The sequence below is a fragment of the Entelurus aequoreus genome, linkage group LG01 (assembly GCF_033978785.1).
Source record: "Entelurus aequoreus isolate RoL-2023_Sb linkage group LG01, RoL_Eaeq_v1.1, whole genome shotgun sequence".
NCBI lineage: Eukaryota > Metazoa > Chordata > Actinopteri > Syngnathiformes > Syngnathidae > Entelurus > Entelurus aequoreus.
In genome coordinates, this window is record NC_084731.1 from 55,023,480 (window position 1) to 55,051,126 (window position 27,647).

The window sequence follows — 27,647 nt, forward strand, 5'->3', positions numbered from 1 at the left end:
TTACATGTCATACGTTAACTATGCTGTCATTATTTTCATGGTGTGTAATTTTAAACATCAATTGTAAAAATGCATCTTTAATAAACTTTGATTTACCTATTTTTTTTAAATTTCCGTCCATTTTCTACCGCTTGTAATTTAACTTAATTTATTTGAGCTTTCGAACAGGCGGAACGGTGTTTGTTTTCAGTTTGTAAACACACGGTGGCCTTTCAGTGTTACACCATCAACCATTCCCTCAAACTAGCGAACTCATTCAAGGGTTTGTGCGGCAAGGTAAATAAGTCCACCAATTCCATGACTCCGACGAATGTTTTGTCGTCCTCATTTTGTATTTATTTTAATAACGCCGTATCGTTTGTATATCATTGTGTCGCTATAACGTTGAAGTATTTGGAAGGATGATGTTTTTTGGTACAGCTAGCATGCTCGCCACCATAATACCGCCGCTAGCCAGCCGGGTGTCACGGCTAACTTTTCTGCAACTACTTCAATGTGAATTTGTGTTTGTGTATTAATTGTTCTGTCCTTGCCTTTCTGCATTCGTAGATCCTGTGTTCAAAGTTGAAAGATGTTCTTGACGAGATCGGAATATGACAGGTTGGTGGAAACAACGCTGCAGCACAATCTGCTTTGTCATTTAATGTGATTATTATTGCTAGTGAATAAAGTACACGGAACACAGGCGTGTTTCTGGTTTTTAGTCATTTATACTGCTGCTTGTGACTTTTAAACATGTCAAGTGGCGGACTTGAGCTTAATTCTGGCTCCAGATATATGTCTGTGTTGCATGTGCTAACGTTAGCAGCTAACTATTATGTCATGGCATCGCTCTTTCACTTTCATAGTAGACATCTTTGTTTTCCGTGTACGCTGTGTGAAGTTGGCAACGCACCTCATCCATATAGACACAAACTTCGCAATCGTTTGTGCTTCAAATTTTGTTGTCTTATTGTTAATTTTTTTTAAAGGTTATTAATGTGTCCCCCACCACCACATCCCACCTCCCCGGATTGTAAATACCGGTAATTAGAGATGTCCGATAATGGCTTTTTTGCCGATATTGTCCAACTCCTAATTACCGATTCCGATATCAACCGATACCGATATATACAGTCGTGGAATTAACACATTATGCCTAATTTTGTTGTGATGCCCCGCTGGATGCATTAAGCAATGTAACAAGGTTTTCCAAAATAAATCAACTCAAGTTATGGAAAAAAGTGCCAACATGGCACTGCCATATTTATTATTAAAGTCACAAAGTGTATTATTTTTTTTAACATGCCTCAAAACAGCAGCTTTGATATTGGGACATGCTCTCCCTGAGACCCACTACAACTATGGGAAGTACTATACCGGTACTTTGACTTTCACAAAGTGCATTATTTTTTTTAATTTTTAAACATGCCTCAAAACAACAGCTACAAAAACAATGAAGGCCCACAGCTTCAGTCCAGAGTATACTAGAGTCATAAAGTAAACAATAACATAGCAAGACAGTGCAAGACTGCCTGGTATACTGTATAACAGGAAATTATAAACTGGGCTCAATCTGTTTGTATGAGTAACACAAATGTGCTGCAAGCTAGTGGTGAGTGCTTGAAGTGGCCTACCAGTCAGTCAGAGCTTCTGAAATGCTGTGTCTCGGCGGAGTCTTTAAGCGACAACTGTGTGGTACTACTTTTTTTCGCTGTTTGATTTTCATCCATCTTCCGCTTGTATTCATCGTGTATCTCCTTATGATACTTGAAGAGGTGGGAGATCAAATTGCTCGTATTAAAGGAATACGTCTTGGTTCCTCCTCGCATAACCAACTTTTTGCAGTCATTGCAAATTGCCAGTTTTTTATCCGTGAGAGACACTTTAAAAATAATCCCAAATCATGTCGTTAGTCAGTCACCGAGCGAGCTGGCTTGTTAGTCAGGCTATAGCACTGGCAACAACACACTCTTGTTGTTGTTATGCTCCGCTCGCGGCGGTTTGATGAGGTCATCAAGCGTCGCCAGTAAACCTCTCATGCTGCAGTCGTCAACTCCTGTGTTGTGTGTGGGAGAGGGGATGGGGGAGGGGCTGCTGACTGGGAGACGCAACTGCTCTCTATTTCTCCCTACGTCCGTGTACCGCTCCGTACAGCGGCGTTTTAAAAAGTCATAAATTTTACTTTTTGAAACCGATACAGATAATTTTCGATATTACATTTTAAAGCATTTATCGGTCGATAATATCGGCAGTCCGATATTCACGGACATCTCTATAAATAATCAAATGTATATACTTGTTCTTATGCTTTCTGTGCTCACTATGTTCACCGCTCGCTGTACATATCCTACGAAGTGAGACCTACACTGTTAAAATGTCCATTTCTCAGATGATAACATTGTTGATGACTGAAATATGCTGATAGCAACCCAACCTAACCTACCCCCCAAACCCGTCCTCATCCCACCCCCCGATTGTAAATAATTCAATGTATATACTCTGATGATTAACTTGTGTGATGACTGTATTATGCTGATAGTAAATATTTGTACCATGGTAAATGAACGTGGACCCCGACTTAAACATGTTGAAAAACTTATTTGGGTGTTACCATTTAGTGGTCAATTGTATGGAATATGTACTGTACTGTGCAATCTACTAATAAAAGTTGCAATCAATCAATCAATATTCATAATCAGCCCCACCGAGCTCTCGCCTCCCACCTTGTCAAAAATTGCCCCAAACCAATCAATAGTTTGTTTGTGCGGCAAAACTTTTTGTTCCGTTACAGGTTTTAAGTTATCAACGTTTTATGTTGTGTGTAAACGTGTGAGTGGCAATAATCATTACTAGACCTCAACTATGTCAACATTTCCCCAAACTCGTTGTTTTTGTTTGTGCTGCAATTTATTTTTATGTCAAACTATTAGTTTTCAGTTATTAACGTTTAAATATTCATAACCTGTCTCCCACCTTGTCAACACCTCCCCAAAACAGTCCCAATCGTTTGTGCTTTGTTCATTTGGGTATGTATACATATGTATGTGTGTGTGTATTAGGGCTGGGCGATATATCGAATATACTCGATATATCGCGGGTTTGTCTCTGTGCGATATAGAAAATTACTATATCGTGATATTCGAGTATGTTCTCACGCAGTTGCTTTTAGCTGCGGGCATTAGACTACAGGCGTTTTTCACTCTTTCTTGTCTCGCTTTCGCACAGAGACATAAAACAAGCGCACCTTCTTACATACGTCACATACTGTCGCACGTGCAACGTCATATGCTCTCGCAGAGCAGAGAGGTAGCAGCATGGGTAACGTTAGCTGTGGTGCTAGCGGAGCGGTGCGAGTTTTTGCTACAAATATTTTTGTTTGTGCCTTTACAGTTTTTAAGTTAATAGCATTTTACTATGTCAAAATCTCCACAAACTTGTTCCATTCGTTTCTGCTTTGTTTCTGCTGTAATAGCTTTTGGTATAACTATTACAATGTTCAAGTTTCTGACTATTGCACTCTATTTTCATGTTGTTGCCAATAAAAGAGTTCAATATTACCCTGCGGCTTATGAGAAATGTTACAACAGAAGGGTATTTTCAGCAATGGTGGTCATTTAAAAATAATCACCATTATTTATTTATTTTGCTAATATTTTGTATTGAATTTTACAGTTAAAATCGCATTTAACAGTCATACTTTGCTCACGCAAACCCTTCATACAAGCACACATCCACTTATACACACTCACATGCACACTTGAGGAGAGAGGTGCACTTAAACTTTAACAACTCATGGTTTACAGTATAAACATTATTAGAAAAAATACCCAGATATTGTATATATATCCATCCATCCCGCTCTGGCTCAGGATCAGCAGGCTATCCAGACCATAGCAAGATGGATGAACATTCCTCGGCATCAAGGATCCTCAGGAAGTGATCCCAAGATCACCTCCAGAGGACCTCTCCATCGTTCACACTTAAAAAAGAAAAGGAAAGTCACAGAAATTGATCAGATGCAAAGCAATACAAAATAAAAAGTCACAAAAAAAATACATAAATAAATAAGCAAGTAAACCGTGGCATAACCATATCAAAAGTAACAACAACAACAACAAAAAAACAATAATAGTGTAGGATCAATACAAATAATAATAAAGATAATAACATAGGAATACAACTACAACATTTAAGGAAAAAACAAATAATCACCATTATTGATGAATGTCTTTCAGAGGTGTCAACACATTCTCTCCTGAAGGAAGATTATTCCAGGTGGAATATGCGATTGAGGCTATCAAAGTAAGTGGTCTTTTGATTGATTGATTGATTGAGACTTTTATTCGTAGGTTGCACAGTGAAGTACATATTCCGTACAATTGACCACTAAATGGTAACACCCGAATAAGTTTTTCAACTTGTTTAAGTCGGGGTCCACTTAAATTGATTCATGATACAGATATATACTATCATCATAATACAGTCATCACACAAGATAATCACATTGAATTATTTACATTATTTACAATCAGGGGTGTGGAGGGGGGGCGGGGGGGGTATGGACATCAAGTAGTGCAGAGAGAGAGAGAGAGAGAGAGAGAGAGAGAGAGAGAGAGAACTGCTTAATATTAATTCATATTGTATGTAATCTTGCAAGATTTTAGATGAATGTTCACACTAATAAGTATTACTTTATATAGTTTGAATTATTTCAACCTTTCTTTCCATCTTCCCAGCTTGGGTCCACAGCCATTGGTATCCAGACATCGGAAGGGGTGTGCCTGGCTGTGGAGAAGAGGATCACTTCTCCGCTGATGGAGCCAAATAGCATTGAGAAGATTGTGGAGATCGACAGTCACATTGGTGAGAGGAGGCACAACCCTCAGTTACTGCATGATGCCTTTGAATGGCTAGATTTGAGGTCATGTGGTTAAACACAATCAATTCTGGGATTCTGTTTGGTTTTTTTTAAATGTTGAAAAAATAGGAGGAAAAAACCTAATTGCGATTTTTCTCTCCAAAATTACGATTCGATGTGCGATTTTTATATTTTGCACATAAAAATTAGGGCTGTCAAACGATTGAAATATTTAATCGCATTTTGTTAACTCAAAATTAATCCTGATTAATCACAGATAGATATGCTTTTTAATCAATAATAAGCAGAGGTGTGGAGTCGAGTCACATGACTTGGACTCGAGTCATGAATTTGATGACTTTAGACTCGACTTGACAAAATGTAAAGAGACTTGCAACTCGACTTGGACTTTAACATCAATTACTTGTGACTTCACTTGGACTTGAGCCTTTTGACTTGACATGACTTGCTACTTTCCCCAAAACCCAAAGATTAAAAAGTTATTCAGAAGCGCTCCGTATCTTTCATTTTGTACCTGTCTGTCTATCAGCGTGTTGTTCCTGTCAGCGTGAGTGCTGTCAGTACAACAGCCAATCAAATTAGATCTACGTTGTTTTCATCCCACAGCACTCATCCAATCAATTTGCAGGAAAACCAACGAAGAATAATTGTCAAACAACACGCCAGTGAGAAAAAAATTATGCCAAAGTTGGTTTCGTACGGGTATACAAACTACGACTTGGTCGACAAAAACAAATTGCCGTATGCAAAACATGCAGTTCGAATATTACAGACGGAGACGCAACAACTTCCAACTTCGTTCGACTTTTGAAGATGCACAAAGAAGTGTAAGTTTTGAATGTAAGCTAACGTTAATTGGCTAAGTAACGTGACTTTTATTTGCTGTGTAGTTAAATCAGTGAGGCTGTAAACTCACTGCTAATGCTATAACCATAGACATCTTATAAGTAGACGCAGCATAGAGCGCTACTGCCTACTGGCGCTGACGAGAAGCGGGGCCGCCATCTTGGAGTGGTGATCCACTCCACTCAGTGCAATTCATGTGGCAGGAGCAATGAACTGTCAGCGCATTTAATTCATGTTACCTCACTGAATACCACTGATTTTCACGTGTTTTTTTGTCATACTTGTAGCTATGATAAAGGACACATGTTTTGGCGTGTATTATTATTCATAGTTTGCTTAACAGTAATAGAATATTCTTATATGTTATAAGTGACCAGACGTCCGCGATCAAAACGGGGAATATAATCCCAGAGAAGGGGGGGAAAAACGGTCAGCTATTTTTAAGTTGAAGAAACAATATGATTAGGTTATATATACATGCGTATATCCTACATAAACAATGTATAAATACATTAGATATCTATATATCTTAGGGACCTATAGACTGTATCTCTGTTACTGCAGCAGCAGAGAGTTTATTCTGTCTTGACACTTTGTATTGATATTTTGTATTACATTCTTCCCTTAAATGATCATGTTTACAGTGATTGTTTGATATGTATTTTTTATTTATGTCGCTTTGGATAAAAGCGTCTGCCAAATACTTAAACATAAACATATATAAACACCTGGAAGTCTTTATATCAGTTAACACCACCAATCTGTTTCACTGGATTCAGAATAAAACCAAATTCTGTCTTACCCAACAATGTTAGTATTTGAATATTGTTACTTGAAGACTTATTCCTGGTTACAATTATACTGTTAAGAAAGTATTGTCTTATACTTTGCCTAAAATGAGAATGCATCATAATCAGTGGCGGCTGGTGAATTTTGTTTTAGGTGGGGCTGAAAGTTTGTAAACCAAACCGCTGTAGGGGCGTCATCCTCCCCCAGAAGATTTATTTGTGATTTTCACATACAAATATTGAAGATCTTTGCTCCTTCTCAACTCTATTCTTTTCACAAAATACAACCAGTAGTACGTTAATGTTAAATCTTACTTGTGAAAAGTAATCCCCCGATTCCTATTTTCAACAGTCCGCTCATTTGAGCAGGAAAACGCTGAACACCAGCCCGGCATCTTTGTTTTCTACCTGTCAACTGTCAGTTTAAGCTGCTCGCCGGCTCCTCATCACCACTTCAAGATGGCGGCCAAATTGCTCGCATCACAGCAGCCAATGATGCATCTACTTATAAGATGTCTGTGGTTATAATGTCACTGCAAGCACGGCAATCTGTTGCGTCCACTGCAGTTCGCTACCTTATACATACTTTTTGTCAAGTTATTTTTTTTAAGCAGGGTTGCATAACACATGACGTTACGTTAGTCAATGTATCACACACAGTAACGTAACGTTAGACGGCGGTCACCTACAAAAAGACAAACATAGTCAAATAAAGGTCAGTTAAAATGTATACTATATTAAGAATATGTGTACATATTGCATAGGGCCTTGACATCTAAAAAGTACAACCCTGTTTATTGTTATGTTCATGTATTTATGTTTTTCATGTGTACGCACACATCAACACACATACAGTATGAGATGAGATCAATGAGATAAGGTAAGAACAGGATAGAAACTGCTGTGGAACTAGTTACAATGCAATATGCCATGGAAATACAATGTTAACACTTTTGTGCAAATAAGTACAGTTGCACTTGTTTTTTTCAAATGTGTTTATTCTGTAAAGCAGGGGTCTCAGACACGCGGGCCGCAATTGGCCCGCGTGTCTGAGACTCCTGAGATCCCTGAGACGTTATTTTGTGGCCCGCACCTTAATATGAAAATGTAATGTTAGTGCGGCCCGCATGTTTTATATGAATGGCGCTTGACAGCGTCATACTTGCCAACCCTCCCGATTTTTTCCGGGAGACTCCCGAATTTCAGGGCAAACATTCTCTCGAATGTCTGCCGATTTTCACCCAAACAACAATATTAAGGGCGTGCCGTGATGGCACTGCCTTTAGCGCCCTCTACAACCTGTACAAACAGCGTGCCAGCCCAGACACATGTTGTATTTGGCTTCTGTACACACACGTAAGTGACCGCAAGACATACTTGATCAACAGCCACACAGGTCACACTGAGGGTGGCCGTAGAAACAACTTTAACACTGTTACAAATATGCGCCACACTGTGAACCCACACCAAATAAGAATGACAAACACATTTCGGGAGAACAACCCACCGTAACACAACATAAACACAACAGAACAAATACCCAGAATCCCATGCAGCACTAACTCTTCCGGGCTACAATATACATCCCGCTACCGCCAAACCCCGCCCCCCCACACATCTCCCCCCTCCCCCCTCCGTGCGTCGGTTGAGGTGGGCGGGGTTTGGTGGTAGCGGGGGTGTATATTGTAGCCCGGAAGAGTTAAGGCTGCAAGGTGTTCTGAGTATTTGTTCTGTTGTGTTTATGTTGTCTTACGGTGCGGATGTTCTCCCGAAATGTGTTTGTCATTCTTGTTTGGTGTGGGTTCACAGTGTGGCGCATACAAACCCCGTTTTCATATGAGTTGGGAAATTGTGTTAGATGTAAATATAAACGCAATACAATGATTTGCAAATCCTTTTCAACCATATTCAATTGAATGCACTACAAAGACAAGATATTTGATGTTCAAACTCATAAACTTTTAATTTTTTTTTGCAAATAATAATTAACTTAGAATTCCATGGCTGCAACACGTGCCAAAGTAGTTTGGAAAGGGCATGTTCACCACTGTGTTACATGGCCTTTCCTTTTAACAACACTCAGTAAACGTTTGGGAACTGAGGAGACACATTTTTTAAGCTTCTCAGGTGGAATTCTTTCCCATTCTTGCTTGATGTACAGCTTAAGTTGTTCAACAGTCCGGGGGTCTCCGTTGTGGTATTTTAGTCTTCATAATGCGCCACACATTTTCAATGGGAGACAGGTCTGGACTACAGGCAGGCCAGTCTAGTACCCGCACTCTTTTACTTTGAAGCCACGTTGATGTAACACGTGGCTTGGCATTGTCTTGCTGAAATAAGCAGGGGCGTCCTTGGTAACGTTGCTTGGATGGCAACATATGTTGCTCCAAAACCTGTATGTACCTTTCAGCATTAATGGCGCCTTCACAGATGTGTAAGTTACCCATGTCTTGGGCACTAATACACCCCCATACCATCAAAGATGCTGGCTTTTCAACTTTGCGCCTATAACAATCCGGATGGTTCTTTTCCTCTTTGGTCCAGAGGACATGACGTCCACAGTTTCCAAAAACAATTTGAAATGTGGACTCGTCAGACCACAGAACACTTTTCTACTTTGTATCAGTCCATCTTAGATGAGCTCAGGCCCAGCGAAGCCGACGGCGTTTCTGGGTGTCGTTGATAAATGGTTTTCGCCTTGCATAAGAGAGTTTTAACTTGCACTTACAGATGTAGCAACCAACTGTAGTTACTGACAGTGGGGTTCTGAAGTGCTCCTGAGCCCATGTGGTGATATCCTTTACACACTGATGTCGCTTGTTGATGCAGTACAGCTTGAGGGATCGAAGGTCACAGGCTTAGCTGCTTACGTGCAGTGATTTCTCCAGATTCTCTGAACCCTTTGATGATATTACGGACCGTAGATGGTGAAATCCCTAAATTCCTTGCAATAGCTTGTTGAGAAAGGTTTTTCTTAAACTGTTCAACAATTTGCTCACGCATTTGTTGACAAAGTGGTGACCCTCGCCCCATCCTTGTTTGTGAATGACAGAGCATTTCATGGAATCTACTTTTATACCCAATCATGGCACCCACCTGTTCCCAATTTGCCTGTTCACCTGTGGGATGTTCCAAATAAGTGTTTGATGAGTATTCCTCAACTTTATCAGTATTTATTGCCACCTTTCCCAACTTCTTTGTCATGTGTTGCTGGCATCAAATTCTAAAGTTAATGATTATTTGCACACACAAAAAAGTTTATCAGTTTGAACATCAAATATGTTGTCTTTGTAGCATTTTCAACTGAATATGGGTTGAAAATGATTTGCAAATCATTGTATTCCGTTTATATTTACATCTAACACAATTTCCCAACTCATATGGAAACGGGCTTTGTATTTGTAACAGTGATAAAGTTGTTTATACGTCCACCCTCAGTGTGACCTGTATCGCTGTTGATCAAGTATGTCTTGCAGTCACTTACGTGTGTATGCAAAAGCCTCATACAACATGTGACTGGGCCGTTACGCTGTTTGTATGGAGAAAAAGCGGATGCGACGACTGGTTGTAGAGGACGTTAAAGGCCTTCTGAAATGAATTGTTTTTATTTAAACGGGGATAGCAGATCTATTCTATGTGTCATACTTGATCGTTTCGCGATATTGCCATATTTTTGGATTTAGTAGAGAACAACGACGATAAAGATCGCAACTTTTGGTATCTGACAAAAAAAAGCCTTGCCCCTACCGGAAGTAGCGTGACGTAGTCAGTTGAACATTTCCGCAAAGTTCCCTATAGTTTACAGTGATGGCGGCCAGAAGTGAGAGCGATTCGGACCGAGAAAGCGACGATTTCCCCATTAATTTGAGCGAGGATGAAAGATTTGTGGATGAGGAAAGTGCAACCTGGGAGTGAAAATGGACCCCCACCTGAACTTTGAAGCCCACATCAACTATCTGCGCAGAACCTCTTTCTTTCACCTCCGCAACATCTCAAGACTCCGCCCCTCACTCACCCCAGCCGACACTGAAAGACTCGTCCATGCCTTCATCTCCTCCAGGCTTGATTACTGCAACGCACTTCTCGTCAGGGTCCCAAAAAAGAGCATCAAAAAGCTCCAGTACATTCAAAACAGCGCAGCGAGGATCCTGACGAGAGTGCGCAGGCGTGATCATATCACACCTATCCTCAAATCACTCCACTGGCTCCCTATCGCATCCCGGACCCAATTTAAGATCAACCTACTCACTCACCAATGCATCTACGGCAACGCCCCCTCCTACCTCAAGGACCTAGTTTCCCCTCAACCCCCTACCCGCAGCCTCCGCTCCTCAAACACTAACCTCCTCAAACCCATCAGGACAAAGCTACAATCAATGGGCCGCCGGGCTTTCTGCTCGACCGCTCCCGAACTTTGGAACGCTCTCCCCGACCATCTTAGAGCACCACAGTCGGTCGACCATTTTAAGAAGGGACTAAAAACCCACCTTTTTAGCACAGCTTTTATCTAATTTCTCTGCCTTCTTGTTTTTAAATGCACTGCTTGCTTATCTGTTTTTTATCCAGTGCTTTCAAGCTCTTATTTCTACTTTATCTATGTTTCTGTTTTATCTAGTGTGTGTCATGATTCATTTCTATTTTAATTTTTTTACTATATATTCTTACTTTCTATTTTTATTTTTAATACTTTGTAGCACTTTGAGATTTTAACAAATGTAAAGAGCGTAACAAATGCAATTCATTATTATTATTATTATTATTAAGTGAAGGACTAGTGGGGAATGGAAGCGATTCAGATAGGGAAGATGCTGTGAGAACGGGGGTGACCTGATATCCAGCTGGGAATGACTACAACAGTAAATAAACACAAGACATATATATACTCTATTAGCCACAACACAACCAGGCTTATATTTAATATGCCACAAATTAATCCCGCATAAAAACACCTAGGTATTTGTTATGCTAGCTCCTAGCTCCCGTCCATATAACCCGCCAATACAATTCAAACACCTGCACAACACACACACTCACTCAGCCCAAAGGACCGTTCACCTAACCCAAGGTTCATAAAGCTTATATATTTAACCAAAGTTACGTACGTGACACGCACGTACGGGCAAGCGATCAAATGTTTGGAAGCGCGCGGGTGGGACCTGATAATCAGCTGGGAATGACTATAACAGTAAATAAACACAAGACATATATATACTCTATTAGCCACAACACAACCAGGCTTATATTTAATATGCCACAAATTAATCCCGCATAAAAACACCTAGGTATTTGTTATGCTAGCTCCTAGCTCCCGTCCATATAACCCGCCAATACAATTCAAACACCTGCACAACACACACACTCACTCAGCCCAAAGGACCGTTCACCTAACCCAAGGTTCATAAAGCTTATATATTTAACCAAAGTTACGTACGTGACACGCACGTACGGGCAAGCGATCAAATGTTTGGAAGCGCAGCTGCGTACTCACGGTACGGCGTCTGCGTCTGTGTATCCAAATCAAAGTAATCCTGGTAAGAGTCTGTGTTGTCCCAGTTCTCTACAGGCGTCTGTGTATCGAAGTCAAAGTCCTCCTGGTAAGAGTCTCTGTTGTCCGAGTTCTTCGATCTTGACTGCATCTTTCGGAATGTAAACAATGAAACACCGGCTGTGTTGTGTTGCTGACTTCCCTCGCAAAATACTCCGCTTCGCACCGACAACTTTCTTCTTTGCTTACTCAGCTTCTTTCTCCGTAATGCAATGAACAAATTGCAACAGATTCACCAACACAGATGTCCAGAATACTGTGGAATAATGAGATGAAAACAGAGCTAGTTTGTATTGGCTTCAATGGGGGAGCTATACCTCTGTTTCACTGACTATGTCACGCGCATACGTCATCCTCCAAAGGAGTTTTCAACCGGAAGTTTAGCGGGAAATTTAAAATTGCACTTTGTAAGTTAACCCGGCCGTATTGGCATGTGTTGCAATGTTAAGATTTCATCATTGATATATAAACTATCAGACTGCGTGGTCGGTAGTAGTGGGTTTCAGTAGGCCTTTAAAGGCAGTGCTATCACGGCACGCACGTAATATTGTTGTCCGGGTGAAAATCGGGACAAATTCGGGAGAATGGTTGCCCCGGGAGATTGTCGGGAGGGGCACTGAAATTCGGGAGTCTCCCGGAAAAATCGGGAGGGTTGGCAAGTATTTTGCTAAGGTGGGATAGCCATTCAAAGAGGTAAATTCCTTAAAAAGTGCATGTTAGGTTTTTTTAAGAAATATTTTCTTGCGGCCTAGCCTCACCCAGTTTCTGCATCCAGTGGCCCCCAGGTAAATTGAGTTTGAGACCCATGCTGTAAAGAAATGAGTTAAATGTTTAAATTGACTGGTTAATAGTGCTATTATGAAGTGCAATGTCAGCACTATTTTTTTTCCTGCAATTTCAAATGCACTTGTTTTAATAAATAAATACAGCGTTTTAAAAGCATACGCAATCTGTGTACATATTAGTCTGTGGTTAAAAGGACTTGAAACTCAAAATGCAGGACTTGGGACTTGACTTGAGACTTTCCACTTGACTCGGGACTTGACTTGAGACTTTCCACTTGACTCGGGTCTTGACTCGAGACTTGAGGGCAAAGACTTGAGACTTACTTGTGACTTGCAAAACAATGACTTGATCCCACCTCTGATAATAAGTGTACATTAAATAGATAATTTTCATGTTGAATTACCATGACTGGACAATTAATTTGCTTTCATTAAATTACGCCCCAAAAAGTGTTTTATTTAATCTATATATATATATATAACTACGTCCTGTACCTTTTTGTCGAACTACGAATCATAAACATAACCATCTGAGCATGTGACGTCACGCCTGGCCTTTTATGTTTTGCTTGACCTTTTTAGGCCTATTTTTTTTCTAGAGTACCGTATTTTTCGAATTATAAATCGCAGTTTTTTTCATAGTTTGGCCGTGGGTGCGACATATACTCTGGAGCGACTTATGTGTGAAATTATTAAATCTTAACCGTAAAATATCAAATAATATTATTTATCTAATTCACGGAAGAGACGAAGCAAAATGTCAGCAATCCTCACACACACGTCAACCAATAAGAATTCGGCGGCGGCGGGTCATGGCAGAAGTGCATTGTGGGTCATAGGATGCTAACTGCTATATGCTATATGCTACTGCCACAGCTATTAAAATGGATCATTTCTACATTGGCAGTAACTTATAAAAACTGAACAAAAAATGGCACCGAAAAGGAAATCATATACTGCAGATTACAAGCTGGACGTAGTGAAATACGCAGCAGAAAACGAAATGGCGATCGAGCTGCAGAAAGAAAGGACACTAGCGGCGCATACCAGAGGGAGGAAGATTTCATCGGATTTAGCGATCGGGAGTGACAGATTGTTTGGTAAAGGTATAGCATGTTCTATGTGTTATAGTTATTTGAATGACTCTTGCCATGATGTGTTGCGTTAACATACCAGGCACGTTCTCAGTTGGTTATTTGTGCGTCATATGGCGTACACTTATTCAGCCCGTTGTTCACTATTCTTTATTTATTTTAAATTGCCTTTCAATGCTCCGCAAGATTAAGGATCTTGACGATAAATATGCTTCAAACCCAGACCGACACTATAAAGAACGCCTTCGCCTACAAACTGACTTTGACCTTATGTCTGTCAATAGAGCGAAATTACAACTGCTCAAATCCAGACAACGATTTTTTGAATCTGGGGAAAAAGCTGGCAGGCTCTTAGCCCACCGGGTCAGGGAGGAAGCATCTTCGAGACTAATCACGTCTATTCGCTCTAACACAGGAGAACTACATACTGATCCAGCTAAGATTAATGAAACATTTGCTGCATTTTATACAACATTATATACCTCAGACTGCCCCCCTTCCTCAGATGAACTGTTTAGCGATAAAACATTCCCCCAGATAGAATGTGGGGCTGCGAGGGGCCTGGGCCAGCCCATTAGTGTCATTGAGATTACAGAAGCCATCAAATCATTACAGAGCAATAAGTCACCCGGCCCGGATGGCTTTAGTGCAGAATATTACAAAACTTTCTCCAGTGTTCTTGCTCCGGCCCTTAGAGACATGTATAATGAAGCTTTTCTGCAGCATCGCCTCCCAGAAACCTTATCGAGGGCCACCATTTCTCTCATCCTAAAAAAAGAGAAAGACCCCCTGCTTTGCAGCAGCTATAGACCAAATTCGCTCTTAAATGTAGATCTAAAAATTCTATCCAAGGTTCTCGCTCTCCGGCTCCAAAGGGTGATGCCTTCCATCATCTCGTTGGATCAAACAGGTTTTATGCTAGGCCGGCAATCCTCACACAACACTCGGCGCCTCCTAAACATTATCCATTCGCCAAACCCCTCGACCCCGGAGGTGGTAGTATCCCTCGATGCGGAGAAAGCCTTTGACAGGGTTGAATGGGAATATCTATTTGAAGTGATGGGTCGGTTTGGTTTTAATGAGGATTTCATTCTCTGGGTTAAACTTTTGTACTCGTCCCCAGTAGCTTCGGTACGTACAAATAATACACTATCCGCCCCAATTTTTCTTAAAAGAGGCACTAGACAAGGTTGCCCGTTGTCTCCATTACTGTTTGCTATTGCGATAGAACCCCTTGCTCTTTGGCTACGCGCGGAGGCAGGCTTTAAAGGTATCACCCGATCGGATACGTTGCACAAAGTCTCGCTTTATGCGGACGACCTGCTCTTGTACATCTCGGACCCTGCTAGCTCACTCCCGGTAATATTTGACATTCTGGAGCGGTTTGGCACACACTCGGGTTACAAACTTAACTACCAAAAAAGTGAGCTGTTTCCGATTAATTCCTTAGCTAAACAGTTACCACGATCTTTAGCGGCATTCAAATGGGCACATGACGGGATTCATTACTTGGGAATCCTTATTACTCCGGCTATGTCTGATATGCTCCGGGCAAATTTTTTACCTCTAATTGAAAAGATGGAGAAGAACTTTGCCCGCTTGTCTGTTTTACCATTATCTCTCGCGGGCCGGATCAATCTGATCAAGATGATCACGCTGCCTAAATTCCTTTACCTTTTTCAACATATCCCCATATTTATTACTAAATCATTTTTCAATAAATTAGACAAATCAATATCCAAATTTTTATGGGGGGCCGGATCGGCCCGAATCCGCAACACGGTCCTGCAATCTCCCAAATCTGAAGGAGGGCTTGCACTCCCCAATTTTAGACAATACTATTGGGCGGCTAACGTACAGAAACTCCTATACTGGATGGATGGAGGCTCTCAGACCCTCCCGGCCTGGGTATCCCTTGAAACGGCGATCCCACACTTCTCATTACATTCTTGTTATGCTCATCACTCCCTTTCCCATTTAAACTTGAAGGCGCAAACACCATTGTATCGATCTCCATTAAAATGAACTTCTCTTGGTTGGTGATTTAAATTTTGACTGGTTGACTTCCTCTTCTGATAACCTTAAAGCTGTATGCAACTCACTAAACTTAACTCAATTAATCACTTCCCCAACTCGACCCAATACTAAAAACTCCTCAAAATCATCTTTACTTTATCTAATTCTAACCAACGCTCCCCATAAGTACACTGGCACTGGGGTGTTTGCCAATGACTTCAGTGACCATTGTACAATTGCAGCTGTAAGAAACTGCAAGCTACCAAAATCAAAACCCACTATTACATGCAAAAGAAATATTAAAAACTTTTGCCTCCCAGCTTTTATATACGATTTAGCTGCCTTTCAGTGGAACAGAGTTGCTTTAATTGATGATATTGAGATAGCGTTGAAATACTTTTATAATGAATTTCAACGTATAGTCAATAAACATGCTCCGTTTCGAAAACTTAGAGTTAAAGGTCGAAATAATCCCTGGTTTTCCTCTGCAATTGGAAACCTTCTCAAAGAGAGAGACATTGCTTGGGCCAGGGCTCGAAAAACAAAGACAGAGGCTGACTGGCTTAGCTTCCGCCAGCTTATAAATAAATGTACTTCGCTTGTTAAGAGGGCCAAGTCTGATTTTTACCTGCATGAATGCAAAAAACATATAAATGATCCCAAAAAGTTTTGGCAAACCATAAAAGCTTCTTTAAATCATGTGACAACAAATTACTTTCCAAGTCCTTTAATTACTCAATCTGGTACTTTGTCTGATAAGACAACTATATCAAATTGTTTTAATGAGTATTTTGTTTCTGCCGGATCCTTGTTTGAGTCGTTGAATCCTCAATTGTCAAATGTTGGTTTAACTAATGTTAATATACCAAATACACCACAGGCTGTAAATAGACGCAGCACCTGCACTTTTGAGTTCACACCTGTATCAATATCCGAGGTAAACAGTGCACTAAAGAGCCTGGACACAACTAAAGCAGCAGGACCTGACCAAATTGAACCCTTTTTCTTAAAATTGGCTGCTGATTTTGTTGCTGAGCCTCTCTCGCATATTTTTAACCTAAGTCTAACAAGTAAAAGCATTCCAAAAATCTGGAAATCGGCCTTTGTTCTTCCCCTGCTAAAAGGGGGTGAACCCACAAATATAAATAATTACAGACCAATTTCTAAATTATGCATTTTAGCAAAATTGCTTGAGAAGATCATCAGTAACCAGCTAGAGGATTTTTTAGAATCAAACAATATTTTATCTCCATTTCAATCTGGTTTTAGAAAACAGCATAGCACTATTACAGCTGCTCTTAAGGTCTTCAATGATTTAATCGAGGCTGTAGACGGCAAGAAATATTGTGTCGCCCTATTTATTGATTTGTCAAAAGCATTTGACACAGTAGACCAGAGTCTGTTAATTCAAGCCCTTCATCACGTTGGATTATCTAAAAATGCAGCTGCTTGGTTCACAGACTATCTCTCCAACAGAACACAATGTGTACAGGTGGCTGGGACCACCTCTTCATTACTGGACATTACCAAAGGCGTTCCACAAGGCTCAGTGCTGGGGCCCATTTTATTTTCTATCTACATAAATAATCTTTGTAATAATTTGTCAAATGCAATGTACCATTTTTATGCAGACGACACCATTATTTATTGCTGTTCAACCTCCATCACTCAGGCTTTTGAGTTTTTACAAGCTGCTTTTGATGTCATCCAGGCTCGCTTATTTGATCTTAAATTGGTTTTAAGTACAGATAAAAGCAAGGTAATGGTTTTCTCTCATTCAAGGGTGCTACTGGAAAATATTCCAAATATTGTAACATCAAATGGAAACCCTATAGAGCAGGTCTTAAATTACAAGTACTTGGGTTTTACTCTTGATCAGGAGCTTTCATTTAAAGCCCATATTAACAACTTGGTCTCTAAGCTTAGGGTGAAGCTTGGTTTCTTTTTTAGAAATAAAAACTGCTTCTCTCTTAAAGTCAGAAAGAAATTGGTGACAGCAACTATCTTGCCTGTAATTGATTATGGAGACGTGCTTTATTTTAGTGCTTCATCTAAATGCCTCCAGTCCTTGGACACTGTTTTTCATTCAGCACTAAGATTTGTTACTGGCTGTCGTAGTCTCACCCACCATTGTCAACTGTATATGAAGTCAGACTTATCTTCATTGAGTGCACGCAGATACACACATTGGCTGACTTTAATTTATAAGGCTCTTTTAGGTTTAATACCTCCATACTTGTGTACTCTGTTACAAAGAAAAAGCAGCTCTTACGCATTACGTTCTAACAATTTGTATGTTTTAACTGTTCCTCATGTACGGACTGAATTTGGCAAAAGAGCTTTTGGCATTGCTGCCCCTATGGCATGGAATGAATTGCAGACGAAACTGAAACTTACAGAACTACTTCCATTTGGAGCCTTCCGTTCTGTCCTGAGGGACAAACAGCGAGAGACGTTTGCACAGTGCCTGTGTTTTTAAAGATGTAAATCTCTGTTGTTTTACACTTCTCTTATGTATTTTAAAATGTATGTCTTAATGTATTTATTTTGAAACTGCTCTGTGACATGTGCTGTTGACCTCTTGGCCAGGTCACCCTTGTGAAAGAGATCTTGATCTCAATGGGTTTTCTTATCTGGTTAAATAAAGGTTCTATATGGAACCAGCTACGTAAACACTTGGGTTTTCAGGGCCCATCTATATTGACCCCGCTACTTAAAAACCAATTATTTAAATCTTCCCGTACTGACCCCGCATTCATGACTTGGCACGATCATGGTATCACCACTGTGAAAGACCTCTATGCAGACGGAGTGTTCTCATCCTTCACTGAACTCTCTTCCAAATACGATCTGCCGAACTCCCACCTTTTTCGTTTTTTTCAGGCGAGGGACTTTGTAAAGAAACAGTTCCCACACTTTCCGAATCGTCCTCCGGAAACTCTTATAGATACATTGTTATCTTTGAGCCCTAATCATAAATTGCCTTTCAAATGTCTATTCTTGGTGTTGGATTTTTTAAAATAAATTTCCCCCAAAAATGCGACTTATACTCGAGTGCGACGTATATATGTTTTTTTCCTTCTTTATTGTGCATTTTCGGCCGGTGCGACGTATACTCCGGAGCGACTTACAGTTGGTAGGATTTTAAATTGTGTAAATTTGGTGATCTCCAATTTATCAGTTTTACTTGCAAAAAAGCAATGCCACTATGCTATTACTCTATGCTTAGAAGTCAGAAAATGTTGTTATTCTTCGGCCTTTAAGATCCGACTGTTCTCTCTTTGTCTTTCTTATTGTTAGCCTAATGTTAGTCCTTGAAGAAATAGTATCTTTGGGATCAGAATGTTAGGTTTTGATTTAATGTCACCTTCAACTAAGGTTTATTTGCAATACTAATCAGGCGGTTGCTTTTCTGTTTTCAAAGGTTGTGCAATGAGTGGCTTGATAGCTGATGCCAAGACTCTAATTGACAAAGCCCGAGTGGAAACACAGGTGTGGATGGTGTCAAAGGTTCCTTTTCTTTTTATTTATGTGTGATCTGCATTGAAGCCCACCTAATGTGCTCGTCCACAGAACCACTGGTTCACTTACAACGAGACCATGACGGTGGAGAGCGTGACCCAGGCTGTGTCCAACCTGGCACTGCAATTTGGAGAAGAGGACGCCGACCCCGGAGCGATGGTCAGTGGCTGTGCTCATCTCCTCACTTTTCCTACAGGGCCTGGAAGTGTGAGGTGGGAACACATTGCATTGTGGGTCTTGATGGACTCTGAATCGCCTATTTACATGGTTTAATACAAGAAGTTGTGTTTTTTTCTTTAACAAGTTAAAAACGCAGTGCAAACGTGCAGCATCATTAACTTCCATAACCGTGGTCATGATCGCCTCGGGGGGGGGGAAATTGTGAGATTTTTCTCATTTCCAGCATGAACGCAAAGCCGAAGGAAGTCGGGTTATGAAGCTAATAAAGATTAAAGATTAAAGTACCAATGATTGTCACACACACACTAGATGTGGTGAAATTTGTCCTCTGCATTTGACCCATCCCCTTGGGGAGCAGTGGGCAGCAGCGGCGCCGCGCCCGGGAATCATTTTGGTGATTTAACCCCCAACTCCAACCCTTGATGCTGAGTGCCAAGCAGGGAGGGAAACGGGTCCCATTTTTATAGTCTTTGGTATAAGAGACTGCGAATAGCCTGGAAAGCAGCCGGAGACAATTAAACGTGACTTTTAATGCCATCACCTGCTCAGTGATGGGCAAGCTACTTGGAACATGTAGTAATCTAAGCTACAAGTTACTCTCCATTAAATGTAGCTAAGCTACAGGGGAACGGTAGCAAGCTACACTACAAGCTACACGGCAAAGCTAGCTAGCTACATCAAAGCCACATTTAACAACTTTTCTATCTATGGGCCCACATGTATAATATCAATGTTAATGTAACTGAGAGTGTACAAATATTACTATTAAAGGCCTACTGAAACCCACTACTACCGACCACGCAGTCTGATAGTTTATATATCAATGATGAAATCTTAACATTGCAACACATGCCAATACGGCCGGGTTAACTTATAAAGTGCAATTTTAAATTTCCCGCTAAACTTCCGGTTGAAAACGCCTTTGGATGATGACGTATGCGCGTGACGTAGCCAGTGAAACAGGAGTATCGGTAGCCCATTGAAGCCAATACAAAATAGCTCTGTTTTCATTTCATAATTCCACAGTCTTCTGGACATCTGTGTTGGTGAATCTTTTGCAATTTGTTTAATGAACAATGGAGACTGCAAAGAAGAAAGTTGTAGGTGGGATCGGTGTATTAGCGGCTGGCTGTAGCAACACAAGGAGGACTTACTTGGATAGCAGACGCGCTAGCCGACGCTAGCCGCCAACCACATCTGTGATCGGGTGAAGTCCTTCGTCGCGCCGTCGATCGCTGGAACGCAGGTGAGCACGGGTGTTGATGAGCAGATGAGGGCTGGCTGGCGTAGGTGGAGCGCTAATGTTTTTATCATAGCTCTGTGAGGTCCGGTTGCTAAGTTAGCTTCAGCATCGTTAGCAACAGCATTGTTAAGCTTTGCCAGGCTGAGAATTATTAACCGTGTAGTTACATGTACATGGTTTAATAGTTTTGTTGATCTTCTGTCTATCCTTCCAGTCAGGGATTTATTTATTTTGTTTCTATCTGCATTTGAGCCAGATGCTATCACATTAGCTCAGTAGCTAAAGAGCTTCGCCGATGTATTGTCGTGGAGATAAAAGTCACTGTGAATGTCCATTTCGCGTTCTCGACTCTCATTTTCAAGAGGATATAGTATCCGTGGTGGTTTAAAATACAAATCCGTGATCCACAATATAAAAAGGAGAGAGTGTGGAATCCAATGAGCCAGCTTGTACCTAAGTTACGGTCAGAGCGAAAAAAGATATGTCTTGCACTGCATTCTAGTCCGTCACTCTAACGTTCCTCATCCACGAATCTCTCATCCTCGCTCAAATTAATGGGGTAATCGTCGCTTTCTCGGTCCGAATCGCTCTAGCTGCGTTGAAAACAATAGGAAAATATGAGGAGGCGAACAACTGACTACGTCACGCTACTTCGGGTAGGGGCAAGGCTTTTTTTTATCAGAGACCAAAAGTTGCAAACTTTATCGTCGTTCTATACTAAATCTTTTCAGCAAAAATATGGCAATATCGCGAAATTATCAAGTATGACACATAGAATTGATCTGCTATCCCCGTTTAAATAAAAAAAATTCATTTCAGTAGGCCTTTAACTGTCTGTCATTTAGCTGGGTACACCCTACAACTACCTCTAGGGGTCCCAACACCCCACTGTATGTATTTATTTAGTTTGCCTTTTCTTTGGCCCACCCGTATAATGTTATTAATTTTCTCTACATAAAGTAAAAAACAGCATCTATCTATATCTTGACAAAAAAAACAACAATTACTTGTGTGTTGTTTGGGAACAGTTGGTAATGGTTATGTGCAGTAAAACTTTTCATGAAGTCAAGTCACCTTAATGTGTGTTCCTAAATTTGTGTTCCACGTCTTAGATGAAAAGAGCAGTTATGATTTTGGTTTACAGAGTAAACAACTAAAAACTAAGGTTTTGGGCGTTGTTTTCTCTAAACGCATACATGTCTGAATATGGCCAAGGACACACATTATTGTGGGTTTCCTGCACGTCATCTTCATCACTGAAGGAAAATCTAATCTGTGGGAGAACATTCTTGACATTTTCAAATATGTTTCTTTTTTTGTTGAGTGGTCAGCTTGAAACATCCCTCTGTCTCTGACTCCCTCGTCGTCATGTGACATGAGTGTATGTTATGATTTTGCTTTCTGGTTTCGATGAACCGCCTTATCTTGCCTCTGATTGGCCAGTCCGTAATGTTTGGCCCTAACCTTAGCCAATTGTGGCTCATCATGGATGGTCTCCGTATGTATGGATGTTCTCATTCATCCAGGTCATTGGATTTTCTACATATTTTTATTTGGCTTGAATTTGCAGTCCATTTTCTCTCTTTGTAGCTTGTTGCTATGATGTAAGCTACCTCGCTACATGGCTCCAAAAGTAGCTAAGCTACAGGAAAAGCGACTCGTTAAAAAAGTAGCATAGCTACCGAAAAATTTAGTTAAGCTACGTAGCTTAGCTACATGTAGCTTGTTACTGCCCATCACTGCACCTGGAACATGTTGGTCTGTTTACATTTTCACACTAGTAAGTTTGAATTAAAGCATGTTTTATCCTGTTTCACACGTAGTATCTAGTAGGACTTTAGCTTTAGCCAAGCTAGCCACACACTGTATTTTGTAAAAAAGCATGTTGCCTGTTTACTTTTAGTCTTTGGTAAGCACACAAATGAATAAGTATTATTTTTGGAGAAGTAGCACAGTGATCAAACTTTTTCAAAGTAACAATGAGCTTGTTTTTTCAGGGACCGCTGCTCATGAAATGAGGCTGGGCACTCTCACTCCATCTCGAACATAAAAGATGGAAGCCGTAGATTACACGCAATTTGAACGGAGGACAATGAGCTGAAACACACTGCATTCTGAGATTCTTCACCGGTATAAAAACTGACTGTGTTGACGACATATATATACAAGTTTGACTTCCTCAATGGCGGCACCTTACTCAAATACCTTGTCTGTTGGACGTACTGATATGGACCAATTCCATCAATTTTACTTATTTTTTCCAGGTAGCAAGCCTTTGGAATAAGGTAGTTTGTCTCGGTACGGTCCCATAATTTTTTTTATTTTGGACGATCCATTTTAATACAGTTTACCACATTACCGCTGGTACAGTACAGCCGTCTCAACGAAACGTACGTCCAGCAAAAATGGCTCCCCGGCACCCACAAGACATTGTGAAATCACGTGCCCTTTCGAGCCCTGTAGTCAGATGTGTTCATTTGTATATTAAGTCCTTTAAATTCATCTGTCACCTCCACAGAGTCGACCATTCGGAGTGGCACTTCTTTTTGGAGGAGTGGATGAAAAAGGCCCCCAGCTGTACGTCACAGGAAGTATTGTGCAGACTTCTGTAGATGTCACAGCAAAGGTGTGTTCAGTGTTTGTTCTATGGATCCAGGTATCACATGGACCCTTCAGGAACCTTTGTGCAGTGTGATGCTCGGGCCATCGGCTCAGCTTCGGAGGGCGCACAGAGTTCCCTCCAAGAGGTCTACCACAAGGTCAGAGCTTGTCAGCAGCCACCTTGCCCTCGACCAAGCCAATTGATTTTGTCTTTGTTTTTCTTTCCCTTGGCAACTTACAGTCCATGACGCTAAAAAATGCCATCAAGTCGTCTCTCACCATCCTGAAGCAGGTGATGGAGGAAAAACTCAACGCCACCAACATCGAGGTGCGTGCATTGTTTACATATCAGGACCATATTTACTTAGATGTCATTACAGACTAAATTCTATATTGCAATACACATTGCAGCCCCCTGCCACAACGATATACATCACAATATATTACTTGCTATGTTTCAAAAGGAGTTCCTTATTTGGCTGCTGACATAACATATTGTGTCATTTCCAGTTGTATTTTCTCAAAACTTATGAATATACTTGGGAATTCTTGCTACACTTCTGTTAAAATGTAATAAGTACTCATTCTGTTTTACATTAATTTTGGACAATACTATAAATTAGGGTATGGATCCAATACCAAGTAGTTACAGGTGCAGAATTGGTCATACTGTACCAATGCTGATATTGTTACATCAAATGTTCAACAATTACATTTTTGATCACAATTATAATCAGACAAAGACACATGATGGTGGTGTAACAATATCAATTAAATATGCATTTTTTTTCTTACTGTTGGCTCTCATTTAAATCTTTTGGTTTTTGCCCTTAAAGCCCTCCTGTGTCCAAGGACTTAGCGGTTAGCATGGCTTATTGTATCCAGCTGCGGTGTGTAATGTAGCTTGTTTAGCTATTCCTCAACATCCAATGATAATAACACTTGTAGGAAAAATACTTTGTTTGCCGCCGCATAGGTGAGGATTATTGATTTAGACTGTGAAGGGGCGTTAGCCGCTCCCGAGGGCGTTTCAGTGTATTGAGGCCGCAGTCGTTTTCTTTTTGCTGTCAGATTTGCGGTACACCGCTAGAATGTGTCATCAACATGCATTATTCTGTAAATGTTTATTTACGTACTTTAATTGTTTCCAAACGGTGTCTGTAACACGGCAGTAAAATGGCTGATCAAACAAAACGGAAGTCATCGTCATGGACCCAATAGCTGCGGAAGCTAGCTCTCCAATCAGCTAAACACACTCAATAACTCCACGGTGACGTTTTGGTGAATTTGTGAAACTGAAACAATACAAAAAGACAACCATTGTAAGTTAATAATACTAACACAGACACTTGTAAACGTGTTAGCATATTAGCCAATGCCAACGACGCTAGCTTGATTACATTACGATAGCATGTACTAATATGCATGAAAACACTCCTACAGACATCACACATGGGACGGTTTAGTAAGAAATAATTGTTTTAGTTATATTGTAAAACTAACAAATGTTGCTTGGCGTGATGAATGAAGAATCCTTTCGAGCAGAAACGCTATGGACAGTTACACTTCCGGTTCAAGCACCTGCAGTGAGCGAACTCGTCCAAAAGATGTCGCCATAGCACAAACAATAACACACCTTTTTAGCATCTCTGTCGGTGTTATATGAAAACTATTTGTTGAACACAAAACACTATGGCCGTTAGTGAAGAAAAATCCATAAATCAGCCGCACAGTTTTATTGGCCGCAGGGTGCAAAGCATGGGGGAAAAAATAGCGGCTTATAGTCTGAAAAATACAGTAACTCTGTTGCGGTATATCAATCATAGTGTACTTTAGCGATGTGTTGACAATATAAAATCTCTGTCGACACATTTTTGTCGATAATGTCGACTAATCTCCTGACTGTGAGGAAGGCGTGCTAACCACTACACTCTGTGTTGCCCTCAATATTATCTAATTTTGTGTCTTTTTGGTACAATACAGAAAAAAATCACATTTCAGATATGGTTGCAAATGGTGCTCCTGATTTATTTAAAAATTGATTCATCTGATTAAAAATGTTAATGATTTGACAAGCCTATTTTTGAATCTAATGGATAAGTCCAATTCTCTGTGTGTGTGTTATGTAGCTGGCAACAGTGGAGCCAGGGAAGACCTTCCACATGTACTCCAAAGAAGAGCTGGAGGATGTCATCAAGGATATTTAGACCATCCAGTGCAGGTTGCAGAGGACAGGAAGTGCACCTGGCCTCAAGTCGACAAAAAACCGCAACTTTTCCATCAGCACATCCTGCTGGCTGCACTCAGATCTTTTTTGGATTACATAAGAAGTTTGTCTGTGATATGTGAACAGACTTCTTGCCTATCAGCATCTGTACAGAGCAGCAAGAAGGAATGAGGGGTGGGATATTTTTTTTCTAACAATTCAGTACTTCAATTAAACTGTTGTATTCCATTGCTGAGTGACTGTCTTTTTTAAGGTATTTGTGTGGTGGATTGTCCAGAGCTTAAACAGCAACAAAAGTGAATTTAGTCCAAAAAGTTTATTTACCCATTATCAAGTCAGATTGAGCTGTCCATGCAGACACACAACGTCCTCCGGAGGACACACAAAAGCAATCTCTCTCGAGTCCCGGTCTCCTGCCATTTTTATCTGTTGGTTCGTGCGTCACAGTTTTTTCTCGTGCGTCATTTGTTTTTGCAACATCCTTGGATTCCTTAATCATACTTAAACAATCAAAACATTCTGTAGACAGGTTGGCACGACTTAATATTCACTTTTGTCCCACACCCGGGGACACAGAATAGAAGAGAAATTAAATGAGCATACATTCTTGACAGACATGAAATATAGGTCAAAGGTCAGAAATTCTACTACATTTTCAGCCTCAACTTCCACCCACAACTCAACAATTCTGCAACACGCTGTATCAGCATTTAATTTAATTTGCGCATGGCTTCATTTTAGGTGTTTTTTCTATACACCCAGGAGCGTTTATCGCTTCTATCTTCAGCATCTTCAGTTAACTAAAAATGTGACTTCAAGTTTGTATTTGAGATCCTTCAAGTAACAACCAAGGCCTCCAGTAGAAACCAACCCTCTCTCGAGGTAAATGACACAAATAAATTCTAAAATATTACAGTCGTTTTTGCAGAAAAAATGGGTATGTTCTGTAAAAAGCTTTCACGCCTTGAGATTTTTTTTCAAAAACAGCTTGATCAAATAGGGGTTACCAATGCTAAATTACTAGTATAATTTTAGTTGACGATTCATAGTAATCCAAAATTATGTGTTATAATTTGGTGAATACATCAATATACTTAACATTTTTGCTTACCTGGTGTTGTCGTTTGATGACTACAACTTGCATTGTGCAAAAATTAAACCTAAATCTTTACATCAATACATGATTATGTTCTCCCTGATAATTGTTACAAATGCAACATATGAGTCATGACAACCAGGCTGTTTATTTGCAGCGTTTTATTGTCCTAAAAATAAATGGGGGATTAGGGACCAACTGAAATATAATAGTTAAGAAAGTAAAAAAAAAATCATTTTAAAAGTTGACTTGTCACATTTTAGGTTAGGTTTCCATGGTAACGGCTTGTTTGCTGGTTTATCTTGAGATTGTGCCATATTGCCGGTGTTGTACCGAAAACTGTTACTCATCGGAATTTGTAACTCCAGGGGGCGATGTTCCCATGGCGTTTGTTTGATGGTTAAACGGCAAGCCCAAGGAGGAGGAGAAGAAGAACGCTAGCGTAAATGGCGTAAACTATCCTTAATGCTGAAACGTCAGTTGTCAGAATTTCAGCATTAATAGATTACACATATTCTGGAAATCAATTACTTACTTTCATTATAGTATGGGTATTATATAGTATGAGTATTATTATAGTTTCAGCATTAAGGATAGTTTACGCCATTTACGCAAGCGTTCTTCTTCTCCTCCTCTTTGGGCTTGCCGTTTAACCATCAAACAAACGCCATGGGAACATCGCCCCCTGGAGTTACAAATTCCGATGGGTAACAGATTTCGGTACAACACCGGCTCGCAAACATCTTAAACCCACGTGTCATGGCAGTATTGTGTGACAATATGCACTTTTTTCTTGTAAACTAACCAGTTACAGTTATGCATAACTATTTGTATACTTTAGTT

At 40.3% G+C, this 27,647-nt stretch overlaps 1 protein-coding gene across 1 annotated transcript; it reads left to right on the forward strand.

Moving 5' to 3' along the window:
- The first annotated feature begins 169 nt into the window (after positions 1 to 169).
- psma5 (proteasome 20S subunit alpha 5) lies at positions 170 to 25,938 on the forward strand. The gene is made up of 10 exons (XM_062054759.1): positions 170 to 276; positions 550 to 600; positions 4,218 to 4,284; positions 4,719 to 4,845; positions 19,360 to 19,427; positions 19,509 to 19,616; positions 23,399 to 23,457; positions 23,537 to 23,639; positions 23,723 to 23,809; positions 25,611 to 25,938. Exons 2-10 carry the CDS (start codon positions 572 to 574, stop codon positions 25,686 to 25,688), a joined length of 726 nt encoding a protein of 241 aa, XP_061910743.1. The 5' UTR covers positions 170 to 276; positions 550 to 571; the 3' UTR covers positions 25,689 to 25,938.
- The last annotated feature ends 1,709 nt before the right edge of the window (positions 25,939 to 27,647 follow it).